Source organism: Lethenteron reissneri, chromosome 7, assembly GCF_015708825.2.
Source record: "Lethenteron reissneri isolate LAM-NWPU_2019-01 chromosome 7, ASM1570882v1, whole genome shotgun sequence".
Classification (NCBI taxonomy): Eukaryota; Metazoa; Chordata; class Hyperoartia; order Petromyzontiformes; family Petromyzontidae; genus Lethenteron; species Lethenteron reissneri.
In genome coordinates, this window is record NC_083785.1 from 5,151,719 (window position 1) to 5,173,688 (window position 21,970).

The 21,970-nt window shown below is 59.8% G+C and overlaps 3 protein-coding genes across 3 annotated transcripts; 1 reads left to right on the forward strand and 2 right to left on the reverse strand.

The window, feature by feature from the left end:
• Positions 1–250: 250 nt before the first annotated feature.
• Positions 251–4,267, reverse strand: LOC133358621 (uncharacterized). The gene is made up of 3 exons (XM_061577006.1): positions 3,927–4,267; positions 1,682–1,750; positions 251–986 (listed from the first exon to the last, which is right to left on the reverse strand). The coding sequence occupies exons 1-3, from the start codon at positions 4,134–4,136 to the stop codon at positions 942–944; spliced, it is 324 nt and encodes a 107-aa protein (XP_061432990.1). The 5' UTR covers positions 4,137–4,267; the 3' UTR covers positions 251–941.
• Positions 4,268–5,407: 1,140 nt separating this feature from the next.
• On the reverse strand, positions 5,408–14,960 carry HSPD1 (heat shock protein family D (Hsp60) member 1). The gene is made up of 11 exons (XM_061573804.1): positions 14,758–14,960; positions 13,369–13,621; positions 12,171–12,253; positions 11,344–11,439; positions 10,724–10,817; positions 10,082–10,250; positions 9,654–9,753; positions 8,972–9,217; positions 7,468–7,642; positions 6,999–7,177; positions 5,408–6,631 (listed from the first exon to the last, which is right to left on the reverse strand). The coding sequence occupies exons 1-11, from the start codon at positions 14,932–14,934 to the stop codon at positions 6,470–6,472; spliced, it is 1,734 nt and encodes a 577-aa protein (XP_061429788.1). The 5' UTR covers positions 14,935–14,960; the 3' UTR covers positions 5,408–6,469.
• A 2,649-nt stretch (positions 14,961–17,609) lies between these two features.
• HSPE1 (heat shock protein family E (Hsp10) member 1) lies at positions 17,610–20,829 on the forward strand. The gene is made up of 4 exons (XM_061573830.1): positions 17,610–17,797; positions 19,052–19,216; positions 19,334–19,423; positions 19,642–20,829. The coding sequence occupies exons 1-4, from the start codon at positions 17,795–17,797 to the stop codon at positions 19,690–19,692; spliced, it is 309 nt and encodes a 102-aa protein (XP_061429814.1). The 5' UTR covers positions 17,610–17,794; the 3' UTR covers positions 19,693–20,829.
• The last annotated feature ends 1,141 nt before the right edge of the window (positions 20,830–21,970 follow it).

Consider the following 21,970-nt stretch of genomic DNA (forward strand, 5'->3'; position numbering starts at 1 on the left):
ATTCCCGCTCCCAATCAACAGCAGTGGTGCATATTTCACCCAATACTGGCCCTCCCCGAACTCAACTCGGCCTTAAATGAGCACCCGGTGCCGTGTGCTGAGATCAGCACTGGGGAGACAAAGGTGGCCGCGCGGGGTGATGGCCACCCGTCCCGGCGTGTTCCGTGTCGGCATTGAACGATGCTCCTAGCTGACAGCACATCCCGCGACCACCTCACGGCGTGCACACAGAACGAGCACGAGGCACGGCTCACGGGGAGTGTTTTATTGGCACAGTTCGTGACACCGCGTGACTTACACGACCAGAGGCAGAATTCGCCACACTCTACGACGAGATCGCTCGTCACACGTCAATCAAGATGATATACGTTATATAGACTGTGATGATCATATGTATATATATGTACTGTAATTGAGGTATAATTGTATATAAATATACACCATCAGCTTGCTTTAATTGAGAACCCCATTAAATATGTTTAGTTTGCTTCGTTTGATGTCCTTCCCCCGCGCGGGTGGCTGCGCGCGGTGCGAGAGAAGTTCAACGCAGAGGGGCACCGACATCCCGGATTGAAGCCAGGACCTCGGCGGGTGAGGTAATGATGGGAGTGAGATGTAGGGGGTGAGATGGTGCTGGGAGTGAGATGACACTAGGAGTGAGATGTAGGGAGTGAGATGGTTCTGGGAGTGAGATTACGCTAGGAGTGAGATGACGCTGGGAGTGAGATGGTGCTGGGAGTGAGATGTAGGGGGTGAGATGGTACTGGGAGTGACATGACACTGGGAGTGCGATGGTGCTGGGAGTGAGATGGTGCTGGGAGTGAGATGGTGCTGGGAGTGAGATGTAGGGAGTGAGATGGCGCTGGGAGTGAGATGACGCTGGGTGCTGTTGGCTGGCTGGCTCCAGGGTGTTGATGCAGGGCGCCGGTGCTGCTGGGTGTCTACGACCTCTGTATGGGTTGTTGAGCCGGGGGTTCTTTGAGCTCCTGGGAAACAGAGCGAGACGAGCCACGTGAAATTCACGCAAACTGACACACAACAACAACAACCGCCATTCGCCACTAAGTGGCGGTGACGTCACCACGACGCTTGTGCCAGGCCATGTGCACCTTGAGGCCACGTGAAGTGTCGAACACAGACTGACACGCTCAAAAACAAACACTTTGACGGACTGTTGGGGCGAGTGCTTTGAGCGAACACCACGAAGGCCGGCGCGGCACACGAGGCGGTGAGTGGCCAGCACCACGCCCGGCCACCGGTATCGCCCTAATGGCGATGTTTACACTCGCCAGGTATTTGTTTGAGGCCGAGTCGACCTACGGGAGGACCAGGGTCGGTTCAGATAACCATCACTGGTGTTGGTCATAAACATGAATTGAACTGTGGTGTCTGGGTTGGGAGCGCAGCGCGCTACCCGACGCGCCCACAAGCAGGAGGAGCCCCCCCCCTCTGCCCCCCCCCTCTGCTCCCCCCCTCTGCCCCCCCCCCTCTGCTCCCCCCCTCTGCTCCCCCCTGCTCCCCCCCCCCTCTGCCCCCCCCCTGCTCCCCCCCCCCTCTGCTCCCCCCCTCTGCTCCCCCCCTGCTCCCCCCCCCCTCTTCCCCCCCCTTGCTCCCCCCCCCTCTGCTCCCCCACGTGGGTCGCAAGGCTGGCGGCGCTCGCCGACGAGGGCGTCTGACTCACCCGCGCGATCTGCACCATCGTGCACCACGGCAGGAAGCAGGCGAGCAGCAGGTCCTTGCCGAACGAGCCCTGGGCACGCGCGGACACACGGGGACACACACGCGGACGTGAACACCGCACACACCAGCCGCCGTTCGCTAATGCGTGGCGGTGACGTCACCACGGCGCTTGTGCCAGGCTAGGTGCACTTCGAGGCCACGTGACGAAGGCTCGCTGCTGGAAGGAGGCGACGGGACAGACCCAGATACCAGAGGGTAACCGACCGAGATGACCGGCAGATGCACCACCAGCTGTACTGCCCACTGCGCCGTCTCGCGACGCTTTTATCCGTCAGGCGCTCCGCTCGTTGTTGTGAGCGTCGCTCCTCACAGCACACAGGCAAGTACACACACACGTATGTGTGTGTGTACACACACACATGCACACACGCGTACACACACACGTGCACACACACGTACACACACACGTGCACACACACGTGCGCACACACACGTGCGCACACACACGTGCACACACGTGCACACACACGTGCACACACACGTGCACACACACGTGCACACACACGTGCACACACACGCCCATGACACCCGACTGCCATTGAGACGCAATGAAGAATCCACTCGCATCCGACTCATCAGCAGTGCTGCCCCTCCCGGCCGGGCCGACTCTCGCTGTCAGGCTGACGCGGCCGAGGGCAACAGCGGTGGTGGTGGTGGCGGTGGTGGTGGCGGCGGCGGTGGTGGCGGCGGTGGTGGCGGTGGCGCTGCCCCAAGGCGAGGGAGGGAGTTACGCGCACCTCGTCATTGGGGCCCCGCTCCTCGCAATGAACAACAGCCGAGCGAGACGGTGACGGGAGGTGATGAACAATGGACATGCGGCAGGTGAGGACAGAACAGAGATGCGGACAAGGTGGATGTGATTGAGGGTGACGCGCTACGTTCATCGAGCTGAGATGATGTTTGACGCCCTCGTTTGTTCACGATTCCCTTGGGGGGGATGGGGGGGCCTTGAGCTGCTTGGGGGGAGCCCTCCTCGGCTCGCGCCCCGAGGCGCTGCGACGGAGTTGACTCCCCCCGTGGTGCTGGCGGCGGCGTCTGTCTGGAGACGCCGCTCCGTCTCCTCCTCCCCACTGCTCGTCTCCGCGCGCTGGGGACGACGAGGAGCTGGGACCGGAGTCGCGGCGCACCGAGGCACCGCGACGTCTCGTGGAGGCTCACGGACATTCCAGGACGCGTACCGCACAGTGCGTGTCGCCCGCCTGGCCACTACGGTGCGAAACGAGTGGAACATACATGGCCACTCGGCACTGCCGATGTGGGTGATGATAGCGGTGGCGATTGTGATGGTGCTTCGCCGCGATGCTGTGTGCTTGTTGACGGCGATGGCGAGCGGTGGCGACGATGATGATGATGTTGGGATGTTGGTGGTGTTGTTACCGACGTTGTGACGTGGAGAGTGTGAAGTGGCTGACGTGAGACACAGATGTCGCCGAGGGCGAGAGTTACGGTCCAGCTTCTGCTGCCGATGAGCACCACCACCACCAACAAGGCAGGTGGCAGTGCTGATGAGCACCAACAACAACAACAACAAGGCAGGTGGCAGTGCTGATGAGCACCACCAACAACAACAACAAGGCAGGTGGCAGTGCTGATGAGCACCAACAACAACAACAACAAGGCAGGTGGCAGTGCTGATGAGCACCACCAACAACAACAACAAGGCAGGTGGCAGTGCTGATGAGCACCAACAACAACAAGGCAGGTGGCAGTGCTGATGAGCACCAACAACAACAACAACAACAAGGCAGGTGGCAGTGCTGATGAGCACCAACAGTAACAACAACAAGGCAGGTGGCAGTGCTGATGAGCACCAACAACAAGGCAGGTGGCAGTGCTGATGAGCACCAACAACAACAACAACAAGGCAGGTGACAGTGTTGATGAGCACCAACAACAACAACAAGGCAGGTGGCAGTGCTGATGAGCACCAACAACAACAAGGCAGGTGGCAGGTGCTGATGAGAGATGAAGGCGGCGCTATAGCCGCTGCGTTGCAGGTGGTGCTGTCGTTGAGACAGAGTTGGTGGTGGTGACGATAGCGGCCATGTGAGATGCTGGTGCATGCCGCTGGTGACGATGGTGGCGGTGGTGATGATGGTGATGATGGTGGTGGTGGTGATGATGGTGGTGGTGGTGATGATGGTGGTGATGATGGTGATGGTGGTGATGATGGTGTCGCTGCTCACATCGATGCCGCGCATCTCCCGCGTCTTCTTGCGGCTCTGAGCGGTGAACCACCAGCCGGCGAAGGGGAAGACGAGGCAGCAGGCCACGAAGCTGCCCTGGCCCGTGTCCTCGGCGTTGTGTCCGGCCGTCACGCACGGCGCCAGCCACGTGAGCACGCACAGGCTGCAGTTCTCGAAGCAGCCGCACAGATCGTAGGTCCACTGGCCCATGGCGAGGGGTCGTGGCTGGTGGCCCAGGAGTGACACCGCGAGCTCCCGGGGGGCTTGGTCGTCCGAGAGGAAGAGGATTTGGCCGTGGCGTGGAATCCCTCCTCGCTTTATAGGGCGGGGGGGGGGGGGTAGCCCCCACCCACCCCCCGTCTACCCAGTCCCACCCACAGTCCTCGCCTCACCTTCGCGCGCCCGGCTGTGCGAGCGCGTGGGAGGAGGAGGTGGTCACGAGTCGTGGACAAGAGACACGCGGAGGAGGTTTGCAGTGAGGCAGTGGGTGGGTGGGTGATGGAGGAGGAGGCGAGGATGGAGCGAGGTGGGTGCGGAGCGAAGTGGGTGCGGGGCGTGGAGGAGTGCTCTCGGCTACACCACGCGGCGTCTGTCTCGCTCCACGCGAGGGAGGCAATGACAGTGCGAGTAGACGGGTGGTGGTGGCGATGGTGGCGATGGTGGTGATGATGGTGGCTGCGCACGTGGTTGCCTGTAATCCCGCACTGTGGAGGCAGCGAGGGTTGGTGGCTCACCACGCAAGTTTGTCCATCTCTCTTCCCCGCGGGCGTCAAGGAGCCGCACCCTGGCTCGAGAAAGCAGCAGGGGGGGGGGGGGGGTATAACACTCTAAACCCGCAAAGTTCACAGAGCCCAATCGCTGTGCTGCTGTCGTCTGGGCCACCACGCGGCCCAGGAGGTCAGGAAGTTTCACAGAGATCTTCGTGATCCACCAACCCTTGGCCTGCACGGCCACCGAACCGCGGGCAGCGCGTTCACGGTGCTACCGCAAGCGCCGAGGGCCGTGCCGAGACGCGGGACGCAGCAGTAGGAAGCGGCGGCGAGGCGGTGGCGTCGACAGCTTCGTCCGTGATCACCGATTGACCGAGGCCGAGAAAACAAGGTCACCTCCATCTTTTAGACCCTTGTCCAACACGCCGGGAGGGGGGGGGGGGTCGTGGCGCTCTGGGAGAGCTCCGAATGGATTCTTCACCTCGCGACGCCGAAGGCAACAACCACGGGCCGAGAGAAAGAGGATTGGGCCCGGCGTGAACGCGGCCCTCTCCACCGCGGTGTGGACCAGAGGTCACTCGAAGAGGGATTAAGATGTAGCTCAGGGGTATCCATTTTCACGGCCCATTCCAGAACACGTGGGGGGGGCTCACACCGCCGCAAGAATCGTCTCGGGACGCCGCCAGCAATCGCGACGGATCTCCTCCACCACCCCCACCACCGCGCCCCCATCCCGCGTCCCCCCGAGTGAGGAGTCTGTGGTACGCCGGCTCAGCAGGTGCGATCACAACTCCACGTTTATTTTTCCTTGCTGTTTTTCGTACAAAAGTTCAAACGCGCGACCGGCCCAGTGCCTGCTTCAGTTCGCCCGGGCGCCGCGCCCGCCATCGTCACCACCACCACCATCGCAAGCCACAAGGACGTTAACTACACAATACGCGAACACGGCGACACGATGAGAACACAACCTACGACCACGACACAAACATTTCCGACACCCGGCTTGACACTTTCAACGCCTGGTGGACAAACCCCGCCCGCTCCACCCCCGGAACTTTACACTCGTGAAGCTGGTTTAAACAGCAGCCATCTAAACGCGGCGTGAGCAGCAGTTTGGTGTAAACAGGCGATGCCGATGTTGTTACCAGGCTCGACGCCCGCATTCACCTGTGAACAACACACCACCACGGCTGTCTAAACCCACGCTCAACGCCGACCAATTTGGTTTATGCAGGGGCCCGGGGGTCACGCACGGGAGTCAGGGGGTCACGCACGGGGGTCACGCATGGCGCCGACTTCAGCAGCTTGCGGGCATCTCTGCTCGGCGAGCGCGATCGTCGTGGCGTCACCGCGGCTTCGCGGCTCAAGCCACAGCACACGCGGGGCGCTCACCGTCTAATGCACAGATTGGTTGGAGCGCTTTCCCCTTGGCACGCGGTGGGCACTACGGCAAGAGGTGAACACAGGGTGTGTGCACGTGCGAGAGTGCACGTGTGTGCGTGCGCGCGTGCGAGAGTGCACGTCTGTGCGTGTGTGTGCGCACGTGTGCGCACGTGTGTGTGCGCGTGTGTGTGTGCGTGCGAGAGAGAGCTGGGAGCAAGCCGCGTACATTTTTGAATTCGGGGTTTTATTAGAAAAGGGGAGAGCGGGCGAATGTTTGTGTTCACAGTTTGGCTGTTGGGGTCGCGAGAGGGGGACGAGCGGAGAGGGCGCGGTGCCGCCGCTCCGCGTGTCCACACGTCTCGAGCGAGCCGCTGTCGTCGTCGTCGTCGTCGTCGTCGCCGCCGCCGGTGTCGTTCGCCTCGGGTCGATCGTCGGGTCACCGCGCCGCGCTCAGAACATGTCTCCACCGCCCATGCCGCCCATGCCCCCCATGCCGCCGCCGCCCCCCATCCCGGCCGCCTTCTCCTCCTTGGGGATCTCCGTGACGACCGCTTCGGCCGTGGCGAGCAGCGACGCCACGCCGGCCGCGTCCACCAGCGCCGTCCTCACCACCTGCGCGACGGGGACGGAGGTTGGGGGGGGGGGTCAGGGTCGCGCCAGCGAGCCACCGCGTCGAGAACGACGCCGCCGGCGAAAATAGCGACGGCGCCTCGCCGTCGCGAAACGCTCCGGACGGCAAGACGGACGCACGCCGGACTCGCGCGCGGCGTCGGCGTGGCGATGAGCGTGGCCACAAACTCGGAGCCCGGCATCGGGACCGGTCACCGCACCGCGGCGTTACGTACGCGGCGCCGAGAAGTACGATGCCGCGGCAACCTGCGGTGCCCCTTCCACCCCCACCGTGACCCTTGCCCCCCACCCCCACCGTGACCCTTGCCCCCCAGCCCCACCATGACCCTTGCCCCCCAGCCCCACGCACCTTGGTGGGGTCGATGATGCCCTTCTCCACCATGTTGACGAACTCGCCCGTCATGGCGTCGTAGCCGATGTCGTTGGACGACTGCAGGATCTTCTCCACGACGAGGGAGCCCTCCACGCCCGCGTTGCGCGCGATCGTCATCGCCGGCACGCGCAGCGCGTTGCGGATTATCTCAATGCCTGGGGGGGCGGGGGGGGAGGGCGGGGGGGAGAGACGAGTTGGAGAGTCGAAGGGTGAAGTGAAATGGCGGGAGGGGAGGCGAGCGGGTACGGCGACCGAGCGAGCGCGGCGAGCAGGTGAGGAGCCGAGCCGGTGCGCGGTGAGCAGTGGATGCGGCGAGCACGGTTAGCGTCGAGTAGCGTTGCGGTGAGCTTGGCGATTGTGGAGTGCCGTGAGCGCCGGCGAGCGCCAGTGGCGAGTCGTAGCGGTGCATGGCAGCGAGCAGTGGCGGCGCCCCGCCGCGCCTCACCGATCTTCTGGTCGCTGTTGGCAGCGGCGACGGCGTCGAGCGCGGGGAGGCAGCGCAGTAGCGCGCAGCCCCCGCCCAGCACGATGCCCTCCTCCACGGCGGCGCGCGTCGCGTTCAGCGCGTCCGTCACGCGGTCCTTCTTCTCGTTCACCTCCACGTCGCTCGTGCCGCCCACCTGGCGAGGAAGAGGACACGGATGGGGATGGAGGAAGAAGTTGTGGCGGGCGCATTCCACTCGGTAAAGTCAGACGCTGTCTTTCCGACAGACCTGCTTGCGTTGTGGCCAAAACGTCGTGAGAATTGTATTTTATAATGTTTAAATTTTATTATTTTATTATTTCCCTTCTACGTGATTTTACCGAAAGAACCAAGAAGATGAATCCCTGCAGTCACGAAAGCTTTAAATCAAAATTCACTGGACACACAGACAGTGCGTACGTTACAGATTTAAATTGTTTGTGTACGTGTCATGAGCTTGCTACGCTTGTGTCAGCGAGTGGGTTAGGTATCGTACCCGCCTATGTGCATGCGAGTGTGTGTACTTGTCACGAAGTGCGCTCGCTCTGTGTGTGCGCGTGCGCGCGTGTCCATCGACACCCTTATACGTGAGACCCGGGAGCCAGAGTGTAATTACATGCAAAGAGCCCAGCGGCAGGAGGGAAGAGAGCACCCATAATCAAATCATCGAGTCTCGTCAACGCTTTCCTCATCATGAGGCTCAGGGATGAGCCGGAGCCAGACCGCCGAGCTGCCACGGCCCTGATCATGGCTTCCAATCGCCGAGGTCCAGACAGAGACCCGTAGGCTCGCATAGAGACCCATAGACTGGACAGAGAGACCCGTAGGCTCGCATAGAGACCCATAGACTGGACAGAGAGACCCGTAGGCTCGCATAGAGACCCATAGACTGGACAGAGAGACCCGTAGGCTCGCATAGAGACCCATAGACTGGACAGAGAGACCCGTAGGCTCGCATAGAGACCCATAGACTGGACAGAGAGACCCGTAGGCTCGCATAGAGACCCATAGACTGGACAGAGAGACCCGTAGGCTCGCATAGAGACCCATAGACTGGACAGAGAGACCCGTAGGCTCGCATAGAGACCCATAGACTGGACAGAGACCCGTAGGCTCGCATAGAGACCCATAGACTGGACAGAGAGACCCGTAGGCTCGCACAGAGACCCATAGACTGGACAGAGAGACCCGTAGGCTCGCATAGAGACCCATAAACTGGACAGAGAGACCCGTAGGCTCGCATAGAGACCCATAAACTGGACAGAGAGACCCGTAGGCTCGCATAGAGACCCATAGACTGGACAGAGAGACCCGTAGGCTCGCATAGAGACCCGTAGACTCGCACAGAGCCAGGGACCGGCTGTGGTTAAACCGGATTCTCTGGTGAAGCCAGGCTGCGTGCGACCCCCCCCCCCTCCCGCCGCCGCCGCTCCACGGAGTGACGAGGCCTCGGCTCCGTGAAACGGTCCCTTCCCGCGCCGCTCACCTTGAGCACGGCGACGCCATCGGAGAGCTTGGCGAGCCGCTCGTTGAGCTTCTCCTTCTCGTAGTCGCTGGTCGTGGCCTCCAGCTGCTCCACGATCTCCTCGATGCGCTTCTCGATGGCGGCGCGCTCGCCCTTGCCCTTGAGCACCATCGTGTCGTCCTTGGTGATGGTCACCTCGCCCACGCGCCCAAAGTCATGCAGCTGCACGTCCTCCACGTTCACGGACAGCGCTTCGTCGCCAAACACCTGGGGGGCGGCGCGTGGGGTGGGTAGGGGTGACGAGGGGACGGGCGACGAGGGTGAAGGGGGGTGTGGGTGGAAGGGGGGTGGAGGGATGAGAACGGAGAGGGGATGAGGGAGGGAGTGTGGAGGAGAGATGAGAGTTAGTCAATATTATTCCACGTGTTTACCCAGGAAATCTCAACACTCAATATCAGTTGGGTGCTGCCCAGATGTTGCAGTAGGGGGCGATGTTGCTTTGTGCGTGTTTCCCAACTCGGTGAATCCATTGAGTAATTGTTTTATCTAGCCCCTGACGCCGGCACACAATGGCCGCCAGCGCCCGCGGCTGCACTGCCACCTGCTGGCACCGTGCGGCAAGCACGTTCAACCGCCCCCGCACCGTGGGAGGAGAAGCGGCACGCGCGCCACCGACAAGGCAAACCCCCGCGTCGCTACGTACGGTGCCGCCGGTCGCCACCGCCAGGTCCTTGAGAGTGTTCTTGCGGTTGTCCCCGAAGCCCGGGGCCTTGACGGCGCAGACCTGGAGTCCGACCTTGAGCCTGCGGAGGGGGGGGGGCGGGGGCGACCTCGGCTCAGCGCGACCGACAACGCGCGCTCGTCTGGGGACAATCCGTCCGTACGTCCCTCCCTGCGTCCATCACTCCTCCGCCGTCTGTGCCGCTTGTCCGTTCGCCCATCCCACAATCACCCGAGATGGGGTCAGGGAAATTCGCGGACGAGCAGGGAGGAAGTCGAGTGACGAGTTGAGAGAGCGATCAGGCGAGTCATTGAGCGGGCGAGAAAGCTGGTGGAGGAGCGAGCGAGAGAACGAGCGGGCGAGTGCGAGGTCGCGCGGTCTCCGTTCGTCCCGGTGCAGTGCGCGCGTACCGGTTGAGCACAAGGGTGCTGAGCGCTTCCCCGTCCACATCCTCGGCGATGATGACGAGCGGCTTGCGCTGCGCGTTGGCCAGCTCCAGCGCCGGCACGATGGACTGCACGCTTGAGATCTTCTTCTCGCTGATCAGCAGGAACGCGTCCTGGAACTCGCACTTCTGGCCTGCACAAAGAGAAATGTCCCCCGCGTAGCCTTGAGCGCGCTGTCGGGGCAAGAGCCGCGAGCGAATAGCGCCTACGAAGAGCCGCTTGGCTTCCGGGTCACGCGACCTTTAACCTGCTCGTCTCCGCGAGACCGCAGGAGAGAACAAAGCTGGAGGCGCCGCGTCGCTCCGGCCACGGGGGCGGCCGTGCGCCTGCCGCCCCGGCGCGTCGCACCCGGGGTTGGTGGATCTCGCAGAGATTCGAGACTCCCAAACCCCGCGGGGGCCCAGACACGGCCAGGCGGTGGCGCCGTCAGACGTGTCGAGCGACATCCACCGGGGTGGGGGGGGGGCGACCTCCGGGGGCTCAAATTCCCTCCCACCCCACGAAGCAAAATGGTGCAGCAGCAGGAACCTCCCGGAAGCGAGTCTCGAGACTCGGCGCGGCTTGGCTGGGTAAACGTGGTGGTGGTGGTCAGTGTGGGCGTCTCACCCTTTGCGGAGTTGATGAAGTAGGGGGAGATGTAGCCGCGGTCAAACTTCAGTCCCTCGATAATCTCGAGCTCGTCGTGCAGGGTTTTACCATCCTGGAGTACGCAGCAGCACCACAGCACACACCACAAGCACGGTCACCACCACCATCATCACCACCGTTTCCATCGCAACCACCATGGTCACCACCACCTCCGTTTCCACGATCAGCGCCGCCGTCACCGCCACCGCCGCCACGACCGGCACCATAATTCACCCGCGATCCGTCACGGTACGATGGCACCGTGCAATTCAAGACCCGAATCTCCTCGCGTTGGTATTCTCCATCCCCTACGAGATTCCCGTCCGCCTCGCTCCGGACTCGCATTCCAGACAAAGCAGTCGGAACAAACGGCACAAAACGAACCGATTCGAGAATCGCCTCAACACTGATCGAGGGCACAGGAACGTCAATCGACCGACCGCTCCACGCACGGAGCCTCGGCCTATCCACTGTCGTGACCCACGTGACCCGGCACAGGGCGGGGGTCAGAGTGCACGCGACGATGTCAGCGGTGCCCCCCGCCCCCGTGTCACGGCGCCCCCACGTCCCCCGCACCACAGCGCCCCCCACGTCGTCACCTTGACGGTGATGACGCCCTTGCGCCCAACTTTCTTCATCGCGTCCGAGATGAGGTTTCCGATTTCCTTGTCCCCGTTCGCCGAGATGGTGGCCACCTGTCAAGACACCGCATGTGGACAACGAGCACCGGTTAGCCAGACGGGCGGGGCAGGCGCTGGAGTTAGCGAGCACCTATTCAAGCCGGAACGGCACACGAGCGGGCGGTGTCGCGAGGAACTCGGCTGCCCACCCGCCTACCCGACCCTCTTTGTATCCCCGTGCCAAAGGTTTTAAACAGTGTACCCGGTTCGATTTCGGAAGGCCAAAGACTGCCTCGGATATGAGGTGGCACTGAAAGTTAATTGTGGCTGCGAGATGAACTCGGGTCGGGAGCAAGACAATGTGGTGCTCTTACCACACAGACGAGTGTGCACATCCACACGTGTACAAGAGCAAACACGTGTGCAAGATCACACACGTGTGCAAGATCACACAGTGTGCAAGATCACACGTGTGTGCAAGAGTACACACGTGTAACAAGATCACACACGTGTAACAAGATCACACACGTGTACAAGATCACACACGTGTACAAGATCACACACGTGTACAAGATCACACACGTGTACAAGATCACACACGTATACAAGTGCAGTTTTTATAGACCCATGGGGGCAGGTGTTTTTTCCAAGCACCTATTAAGGCCGGCATGGCACATGAGCGAGTGGCACGCGTGTGCTAAGCACGACGGGAGGCCGTCGCGCGCCGCATCTCCGTGATCACGGCTCAGGCCGCGAGCGATCGACCCCCCTCGGTCCCCGCCGTCGCCACGAGTGCCGGCGCTTACCTGCGCTATCTCCTCGGGCGTCGTTACAGGCTTGGAGTGTTTCTTCAGCTCAGCCACCACCGCCTCTACGGCCATCATGACTCCTGCACACGCACGGTGATGGCGAAAAAGTGAGACGCAGGCACGGGGGGGGGGGGGTCCGTGGACGTCCCCTGGCCCCATCACGCCCCCACCCCCCCCGGGGGGCCCCACCGGGTTCATTGTTGTTTCAACTCAAATCGGATTAACAATTCCCACAACCAAATTTTAACTTTGACAGCTTAATTCCTTTGGTTGTGGTCAGGTGGTGGAGTGTCTTATGGCACAAATTTGAGCCGATTATTACATAGCAACCCAAAAATCTATTGTGAACCTTAATATTAGTTACAAATTTTTTACTATATTACCATTATTATAATAAGAGTTCATGATTATTATCACCAGCCATGATCAATCCACTACTGAAATAAAGGCCTCCCCAACACCATCTCTGACAATCCTGCAATACCAAACATCCAAACCACGGCAGGATCCCCCCTGAAAATGAGTCTTGAGCCTCGAGGAATCCTTGCCGGATAAACGACGCAGATCGTCATCACAGGAGCCGACGCGCAGGGAAGTCGCTGTGCCAGGAGCACGACTCCCTGGCTCTATGACTACGACGTGACCTCCTCCTGTGAGGACGGGAACCAGTTCCCACCGGTTTCCCATCCCTGTGCTCTACAGGAACCGGTTCGGACCGGTTTCCCGTCCCTGTCCTCTTACGGAACCGGTGCGGAGCGGGCCCTGTGGTCACGCTTATTGGTGGCCGTGCTGCCAGAGCGATCCGGTACAACGCCAGTGCGGCGCGAGCCCGTCCTGCTCACGCCGCCCACAAACTCTCACTGCCCGTGCTCCACCACCGCCGCCACCCGACATGCGCCGAATTACACCATTCCGGCAAAGGAACCGATAGCCATAATTTGGGGGCTTTGAATGATGGATGAATTAAACTAACATTATCGACGAACGTGCGGAGGTTTTGTAATTTACATTCCGCGGCGCGTGCTCCTTCCATTGGGAGTGGCACCGCTCTCGTGAGCACGAGGTCAGCTCAAGTGCAATTACGCTACGGAAGATCCAGCCATCGGCAGGCGCCGAGCGGTTGCGCCGTCGCGCAGGGCACAGCACTGTGGCGGCAGACGGTGCTGCGCCGGTAGGGGGAAGGGGCGGCACCCACCTCTGCGGATCTCCACGGGGTTGGCGCCCTTGCTGATCTTCTCGAAGCCCTCCTTGGCGATGGCGCGCGCCAGCACCGTGGCGGTGGTGGTGCCGTCTCCGGCCTCCTCGTTGGTGTTGTTGGCGACGTCCTGCACCAGCTTGGCGCCGATGTTCTTGAACCGGTCCTTGAGCTCGATGGCTTTGGCCACCGTCACGCCATCCTTGGTCACCTTGGGGCTGCCCCAGCTCTGCTCGATGATGACCGTGCGGCCCTGTTTGCGCGCGCCGATGCCGCCGCTGTTAGCAGGTGCTCGGCGTGGGAACCCGCGATGGCTCGGGTCGGTTTCAACAAGAATCACCGATTCCCAAAGACGGGAACCGGAATTGGATGCCAGTGGAATCGTAAACACACCAATCGGCACGTACAAAAATACAAACCGCACCGCGGTAGGCCCAATGGCTCGCTTACGCTACTGCTGGTGGAAGGCTCCTCCAGCACAGCGCTCTAGAGTGGACAGTACTTGGTCTACTTGTTCACCCGAACCCGATGTGTCGCAGAGGTGGGCGTGCCCACACTGTACCAAACCACACGCGACCTGTGCCCCCATTCATGCCGCTGGGTGGACAGAAGCGGATTTAAGAAGCTCGCCGGGATATGGACTCTAACTGGCGTCCTCTGGATCCCAAGTCCCACATCAATAAAAGCAAACAACCACCACCGCCATCACCACCGTGTGCGAGCCCCATAATTCTGCACGCATCCTTGCTCGAGTGATGCGGTGGCCGCGTCGCACCAAGGGAATCGAACCACGTGTTTGGATCTGTGCAGGGATTCTACCCGTGGCCACGAGAGCCCAGAACAAACATTAAACATGCAGAGGAGAGATACCGAGCCGGGGGTCAAGGGTCATGCAAAATCCACAAACCCACAAAAAAAATAACTAAATTATTGATAAGTCAGGGTTTGTTTTTCCAGAAAGCAGACAATTAACGAGAGAGCGAATGGGCTGAGCAACGCAGAATCGGGCTGAGGCGAGCGAGCGGGTAGAAGGCCGGGTGAGCAAATGAGTAAGTGTGAAGCCGAGCGAGTGAGCTAGCCAGCCAGTGAGCGAGTGTGCGAGCCGGTAGGAGACGGAGCTAATGAGAAAATGAGAGAGGGGGTGTGAGGCCGAGTGAGCGAGTGTGCCAGCCAGTGAGCGAGTGACCTGGTCGGAGGCAGAGTGAGCGAGCGGATGAGAGGGTAATTAAGAAAGTGATTTAAGAGGTGCGAGCTCGAGTGAGCAGGCGGAGAGAGGAGCGTGGCCTGTGGAGAGCTCGCAGTGAAAGTGGGTGGGCAAGCGGAGAGGCGGGCCAGCGGGCAGTTGGACATGCGGGTGAGCTGGCGAGCCAATGAGCGGGCGAGGGCCACCTTGGGCCCCATGGTGACGGCGACGGCGTCGGCGAGGAGGTCCACGCCCTGCAGCATGAGGGCGCGGGCCTCGCTGCCGAAGCGGACGTCCTTGGCGTAGGCGCGGGCTCCCCGGGGGGGCGCCAGGGCGCGCGTCACGGGGCGCAGGGAGCGCGCGAGAGCCGGTACACGGAGCATCCTTCTGCAGCCACCGCGGTGGTGAACAACAACAAAGGGGCAGCAGGAAAACCGGTCAACAACACGCATCAATAACTCGGGTCACATGCGTTACTGCGCAAGGTCACATGCCCAAGCAGCTTTTGTAAAGGGGCGTGACACGGGCTGGAGAAGAGATGGGCCGATGTGGACATGGAGCCGAGTGGACTCGCCGCTGTGAGAGGTACGAGAGCCTCGATGGCTTCCGTTGAGCCGCTCGGCGCGCGTGCATCCCCCCCTTGTTTGTGGCCGGGATCTTTGGGTGGCAGGGCGCCTATCGGGGTGGGGGTGGGCCCTGGTAGGGGAGGAATGTGGGTGGGGGCCCTTTGCCCACAGGCCCAGAACAAATGTTTTACTTGATGGTCCCACTGAGATGGCAACACTCGAGTGTGGGAGTTGTACCGAAGGATTCAAATCACCAATGAAAGTGAATTATTCACGAAACTTGTTTGATGAGAACGACATCACCCTCCTAGCCGCATACACAGACTGGCGACTCCTGTTTGCCTCCACACGCGGTGCCCACATTCGCCTCTGGCGAGGATGGGCTAAAGGTCCCCTGGGGAGGATGGGCAGCCCCTGGAAGGGGAAGACTCCCAGAGGGGTAGGGGACCCCTCGTGGACTGGGGTACTAGGCTGAGTGGACCCCCCAGTGGGGGTAGTGACCCGAGTGGGTAGGGGTCCCGATGGGTTTGGTAGAAATGCTGGTTGGGTCTCTGCGGGGACCGCTGCGACGGGCAACACTCTGGGGGGTGGGGGGACCCAGAGGGTTGGTGGTGGGGGCGGGGTGACTGGATCAGGCGAGCCGAGATGAGGATCTTCTGCTGCTGCTGTTTAGAGAAAGTTCTGGAGTCGTAATCAGCCGTGTGACGCAAACCTCTCGACACGCGCGGTGCCCACGACGCACATGGGGGGGGGGGGGGCTCTGCTCCACCATTCTCTTCTCGGGAGATTCTTGCACCGATGCATTAATATCGAAGCACATCAAACAGGCACCATTGTAGCAATCTCTATACAATAGTTTGTTATTCTAACATTACAAGGTGTGCGTTTAATATTGGTGATCTAACCTCATACCCCAGAGTCCTTGACTTGCAATCCCAAGGTCACGAGTTCAAATCCCAGTCGGTAATCAACCCATTATCACAACCATCATAATCATCCATGCTGCTGAGTCGCAATACAAATTTGTGCCGACTGTGCTTGTCCTACTGACAGACTGGGCACTGTCGTGGGAATGTGGCATTCCCACTAGTGGCTCATGGCTGACATATCTGACGAGTCATCATAGTCCTGCGTGAAGGGGGAGGAGCGGTGAACGAGTTCCCCGCCAGAGCAGCGCCACGCGGCTCCGGCGTGTCGCGTCCCCTTGGATCTGACAACAACACGTGGTGGTGGGTGGAGGAGGAGGAACAGCTGGGATGACCTCTGCACCACGTGGCGCCAGGGTCAATGAGCGAACTGGGGATGATCCCATTACGAAACCAACCCTCCACCACTCATCGCCAATTAATCAACTCGCTAATATCTCACGCGTGGGTCAAACAACGATCCGGGAGGGGTCCGCGAACATGAGACGAGAGCGGCGCTTATGTAACCCACGAGTAATGTCTGACATCACAAGATGGTGAATGCGGCTGCGCCAGGCGAGGCCGAGGGGTTGTGGTGGAGCGGAGAGCGCGGCCACAGCGAGGCCAGCGCGGGGTCACCGCGCCGGCAGCGACGTCTCCGCGTCTCGCCATCGCTTCCTTCCCTCTGCCGCATCAAGATGTTGCCAAATTCACGTCGTCGGCCATTATCTATCCACTGCGGGCCGCTCCCCGTCCATCTCACTCCCGACACGTGGACTCTGCCCCCTTGGACGCGCTGCACGAGTTGACGACTGCAGCCGTCACCGATTGCCAAGGGCTAGCGGCGTTAGCGGCGCGGAGATGCAGCGCCGGTCACAGTCGCTAACCCGTCCAGCAGTGGATACAGATCGATGCTGCTGCTGGCGAACCGCACGTGCAGTGCACGTGTACCCGCAGTGTCCCGCACCGCGTCTTTATACCCACGCGACTTTAGGAGCGGTGCCCACGACAAACTAATGAATGGGTGAAGTATTCCAGATGCCTTCATCAAGCAGTGGACTGGCCGTGTCTGTAACTATGATGCTGATCGTCGTCGTTATTGGCGCGCGGCCTGCAAGGAGGGCTCTCACCTGAGTTACTGTGGCACGAGGTGGTTGCTGCTGCTGGCTGCTGGTGCTGCTGCTGTTGCTGGTCCACGGCGTGGAGTGACACCGCCTCGGAGCTGCAGGGCGAATGGACGGGGCCGCGTGGAGCCCAGCGACCACGTGCGGTGCATCCGGGCACCGGGCGCGGGGCCCCGAACCCTGCATCGCGCCGCGCCTCCCGTTGCCGCGCGCGCGGCCGCTGCCGCTATGCAGGGTTCGGGGCCACCCCCTCCCCACCCCCTCCCCGCCCCCACCCCCACCCGCGAGGATCCCCCGCTGCTATTTCCGGCCCCGCCCCATCTCTCGGCGTTTCCAGAAAATTCGCTCTGACCTTGATGCGTGACGCGGCCCGAGGACGTGTGCGTCCGCACCGCGCAAATAATCCCCTCCGCCCCTCCCCCCCGGCCCATCAACTCCGCTCTGGGCGGGGAGCGCCTCGCTCCGCCAGCCGATTGGCTCACCGAGCAGCGAATGAGCTCCGTCGGCGATCGCTTTGGTCGCGGTTGTGGCTGCGCGTGACGCGACTCGCTCTCCGGCGCGGCGTATCCCTCCGCGCCCGGTGGGGTTACCGCGCGTGCGCAGTCGAATCCGCGCTCCACGTGGTCAGGACGGGATCAGCTGAGAGTCATGGTGAGCGCCGCGCTCTGCACCCTCGACACAAACTAACGAGAATTAAGCTGCTAATTAACCGCCAATTAACTGCTAATAACGAGTTGATAAGGATATCGGTCTGGCGCGTTCGTTTAGCAGCTCTGCGTGCTGTCGCAGCGCTTGTTACTGCCGTGGTGGTGATGATGATGCTGATTGTTGTGCGCGTGGCTGGCGCGATTGCGTTGTTTGCCATGAATGACACTCCGTGTGCAATTGCAATTTCAGTCGGGAACGCTTCTGCTGCAGTTGTGATGGATGTTGTAATGTACCACCTGTCTGGTGAAGGTTGATGTGTGGTCGGGTGGCGCCGTGGCTAGCGAGGTAGTTGCGCTATGATCCCCGGCGAAACCCGAGTTCAAATATTACCGGCCTCGGCAAACATGAGTGCCAAGTGATGAGTGCCTCTGACCAACGTGGTTGAAGTATGGGGAAGTATTCAGTCAGCAGTGGATAGACCTGGGGGGGGGGGGGGGGGGGGGGAGGAATTGGCGTTGAAGAGTGCTCCTCGTGTATGGTTGGTGCTGTGTGTCAATGGCGTTGTTGCGTGAGGCGCGGTCCATTGTGCAGTGCTCGTGACGCAGCGCGCCGCTGCTGCTGCCGATGTCTCTGCGCCCTCGGTGGGCGCGGGATCTCGGAGGTCCGTTCCACAATGAGATTATTTTGACTTAAAACTTTCGTGACTGCAGAAATGAATTTTCTTGGTTCTTTCGACTTTACCCAAAGAACCAAGAATATGAATGGGATTATTGGCCGTCCTTGGTTTAATGGGGATATGAATTGACGCGATTATCCGGAGGAATGATGAATGATCAACGTCTTTGGAGGAGGATGCTGGTAATGGTAACGCTCTCGGGAGCTGTGGAGGACGCTGATGGAGCCGCGAGTCGTCAGACGAGAGCGGAGATGCTGCTGACAGTCGCAGCTTGACGCGCGCGGGCGCGTTTGACAGAGTTTTAAGGATGGCGGAGGAGGTGATGGTAGTGAGCACGTGCTTTGGATGCGATGGTGTTAATGACGGTGACGGTGGTCGGGGTTTATTTTCACACACAGTGTATTCCTGGTCTGAGTTGGCACGTGACCTGCAGTAGCCACAGCTATCGCGAGGTGTTTACCGATGGCGCTGTGCCAGGTGCGAATCGCATACCTGGACAGACCGGGCAAAAATCAGGACCTTGGTTGTGCTGAGAGAGATGGTCATCCGTGGCCCTCTCGTACCGTCCCCTCCACCCCCAGGCAGCTCAGGCGTTCAAGCGATTCCTGCCCATGTTTGACCGGGTCCTGGTGGAGCGCTTGGCCGCGGAGACCAAGACCAAGGGCGGCATCATGATCCCGGATAAGGCGCAGAACAAGGTGGTGCAGGCCACCGTGGTGGCGGTGGGGCCCGGCGCCACGACGGAAGTGAGTCTCGCCGGGAGGAGACGCGATGCGCACTCGGCTCACGCGCACAGCCCTCGCTCAAAGCAAAGAGCGCGCAGAAATGACGGGATACATGCACCCTGTTGATTCGCTCTGCAGAAGGGGCACGTGAAGCCCTTGAGCGTGAAGGTCGGGGAGAAGGTCCTGCTGCCCGAGTACGGCGGCACCAAGGTCACGCTGGAAGACAAGGTCAGCGCACCACGTGGACACAGCTGCATGCCTTTGCGCCTGACACCGGCAGCTTTGAATGATTACAGAGGGGGGGGGGGGGGGGAGATTAAACATTGAACTGCTTTGTATTGACGTAGAATTTTTGGCTATTCGCGTGGTTTGTGCAACAAAAACATGAATGCGGCGTGTTTTTTTTATGTAGACCCCACATGACGTGGTCTCATTTTCTCTTTTAGGAATACTTCTTGTTCCGAGACGGTGACATTCTTGGAAAGTACGAGGAGTAGGCGGGCGTGTGGCAGGCGGGGGTGGCGGGGCTGGGGAACAAAGCGAGAGCTGAAGAACGAGGGTGTCGTGCAGCCCACACGCCTCGTTTATTCCGCGCGAAAACTTGTCTCACGATTCCGTCTGCGTGATGACAGAGGGGGAGGTTAGAGGGGGGTGTATGGAATGGGAGGGGGTGTATGGAATGGGGGCGGTGAGGGAGGGTGTGTGGCAGTGTCGCTGGGTCCTCATGACCTTGAGTGCCGCGTGCTGCTCTGGAACGTTCCGCACGCCGGGGACCAGGAGGGGGCGCCAGCAGCGCGCTGCCTGCGCTGCTTTTCCAGAAAATAATAAAACGTGAAAAAAATGCAACCTTTGCCTGAGCATGTAGTGTTTTATTTACTCTTGTGGTCTTGTTCAATTAACACGTGGTCATCGGTTCATAGCCATGCGAGATGTTACACGAGGATGCATTACGTCAAGATAATTACTGTGATTTCAGACCACGTACAATGTCCGGAAACCCCAACGAGTTGTGGAATTTCCACTGCTGGCTCAGGGCTGTAATAGGAGACAAGTTCGAGGCCCGGCACTCGTTTGAGCCAGGGGACGACTACGAGGGGGGCTCTGCTTTTGCCCAGACAATGCAGCCTTTGTGTGATCGGTGCCTCACTCCTGAATCGGATTAGTGGCAAGTGGTGGCACTTATTTAATTGTAATACATCTTGCATTGGGTGCAACCCAAGCCACACATCTCTGGAATCAATATGGGTCGTGCTAAGTATGGCATTTTATCATTTGCCCGTCGTGTTCTCGCCACTTTAGTTGAGCCCCCCTCCCCCCACACCTCCGATTAGCACCGTTGGCTACATGCGGTGCAAAAGAAGTTGAACCAATACTGTACACGAGACTGAGCAGCGCATTCCCCTGTGCTCTGGGGCTCCGCAGCAGCGGTGCGGGTCACAGCGTGCACACTGCAGGAGATGACGACGGGTGACAACTGGAAGAGTGAAGGGTTTGTGATGGCTGGATCTCCCCTTCAAGTGGCAATTTGTGAAGACTCGGTGTCTACTGAATATCACGTTTTACCATTTGGCCAAACACCTGTACATCTAAAGTCATTGTAATGTCTTGTTCAATAAACTGGTGTCTTGTCTCAATGTCCTGATGCGACTGCCTCGACTTCTATTCATGTTTCTCCACCCTCCATCTTTGTCTATCTGATCTCACCCTCCGTCTCATCAGCCATGATCAATCCACTGCTGGACGAAGGCTTCCCCAAAGCACTGCCACCTCTCGAGATCCTGCAATGTGACTGCATCCAGCACCTGCAGCCTATCCATAGCTAGGACCAGAGCAGCTGTGATAAAACTTGGTAGAGCAATGGTTATACTGGTAGGAACCTCCTGGTTACACCAGCCCACAGCAGATTATTGTGTCCATGTCATGCATCCAAAAATGGAGGGGTGGGGCTGGTCACGCCGTGGTGCCCTTATAAAACTCAACGTTTAACCTACTCACGCCGGCTTGTGCCCACCCTCAGTGGGGCATATTTGCAGAATACACCACGCCGCCATTGACCAAGCAACCCAACGTTCCTACCAGCTCCCTCCGCAGGAATGTGTTCGCGCAGCAGTTGGCTCGCTGATGGCAGTGGGAAATGAGCACACCACCTTGAAAAGCCATGTGACCTTTCGTTGATTGGAAGTCGCCCACTCGAGGGAGGCGCAATCAGATTTCTTCAAATTACAGCAACATTTTATACATTAAAATGGTGCAACAATTTCCATTAATTTCCTACAAATAACGCTCATCACCTTAATCATGTTCAATCCCAACCCAATATCCCATTTTCCCCACACATGATCATGTCACAGGTATGAGCAAACCCATCAGTGCCCCAATATACCCCAAAACCAATTCTGATTGACAGAAGCAGTACGTTTCAGTGGCAGTATTATTCTCCACTGCTATTTCAAAATCTTACACCTGAGATTGCCAGGTAGCTCAGATCAGAGCACTGAGCTGGCTCCACGGAGACCCTGGGGGTTTACATCCATCCAGGCAGCACCCTCCAATTAAAGCGGATCCTCGAGTGAAGGGAGGGTTTGTGGTCTCGGCCAGGCTACAAATGACAGAACAAAAACCTTTCGCATGAAATGTGGCTATACGCTTCATTTGGCTATATTCTATCTGGGACTAACAAACACGGTGCGTGAAGGATATAACTCAGCAGCAGCAGCTGTGGCTGAAAGAGGGCTTCCTACCGTGTAGAAAACAGTCACAGGTCGTTAAGTGGTA

Excerpts from the sequence above, each read along its gene's own strand:
- LOC133358621 (XM_061577006.1), bottom strand. The coding sequence starts at position 4,136 with ATGGGCCAGTGGACCTACGATCTGTGCGGCTGCTTCGAGAACTGCAGC. Across the intron at positions 1,751-3,926 it reads GGGAGATGCGCGGCATCGAT|GGCTCGTTCGGCAAGGACCT; the intron begins GTGAGCAGCGAC and ends GCGCGTGCCCAG. Across the intron at positions 987-1,681 it reads CGATGGTGCAGATCGCGCGG|GAGCTCAAAGAACCCCCGGC; the intron begins GTGAGTCAGACG and ends TCTGTTTCCCAG.
- HSPD1 (XM_061573804.1), bottom strand. The coding sequence starts at position 14,934 with ATGCTCCGTGTACCGGCTCTCGCGCGCTCCCTGCGCCCCGTGACGCGC. Across the intron at positions 13,622-14,757 it reads CCGTCACCATGGGGCCCAAG|GGCCGCACGGTCATCATCGA; the intron begins GTGGCCCTCGCC and ends GCGCGCAAACAG. Across the intron at positions 7,178-7,467 it reads CAACAGCGACCAGAAGATCG|GCATTGAGATAATCCGCAAC; the intron begins GTGAGGCGCGGC and ends CCGCCCCCCCAG.
- HSPE1 (XM_061573830.1), top strand. Across the intron at positions 19,217-19,333 it reads GGCCCGGCGCCACGACGGAA|AAGGGGCACGTGAAGCCCTT; the intron begins GTGAGTCTCGCC and ends TTCGCTCTGCAG. Across the intron at positions 19,424-19,641 it reads AGGTCACGCTGGAAGACAAG|GAATACTTCTTGTTCCGAGA; the intron begins GTCAGCGCACCA and ends TTTCTCTTTTAG.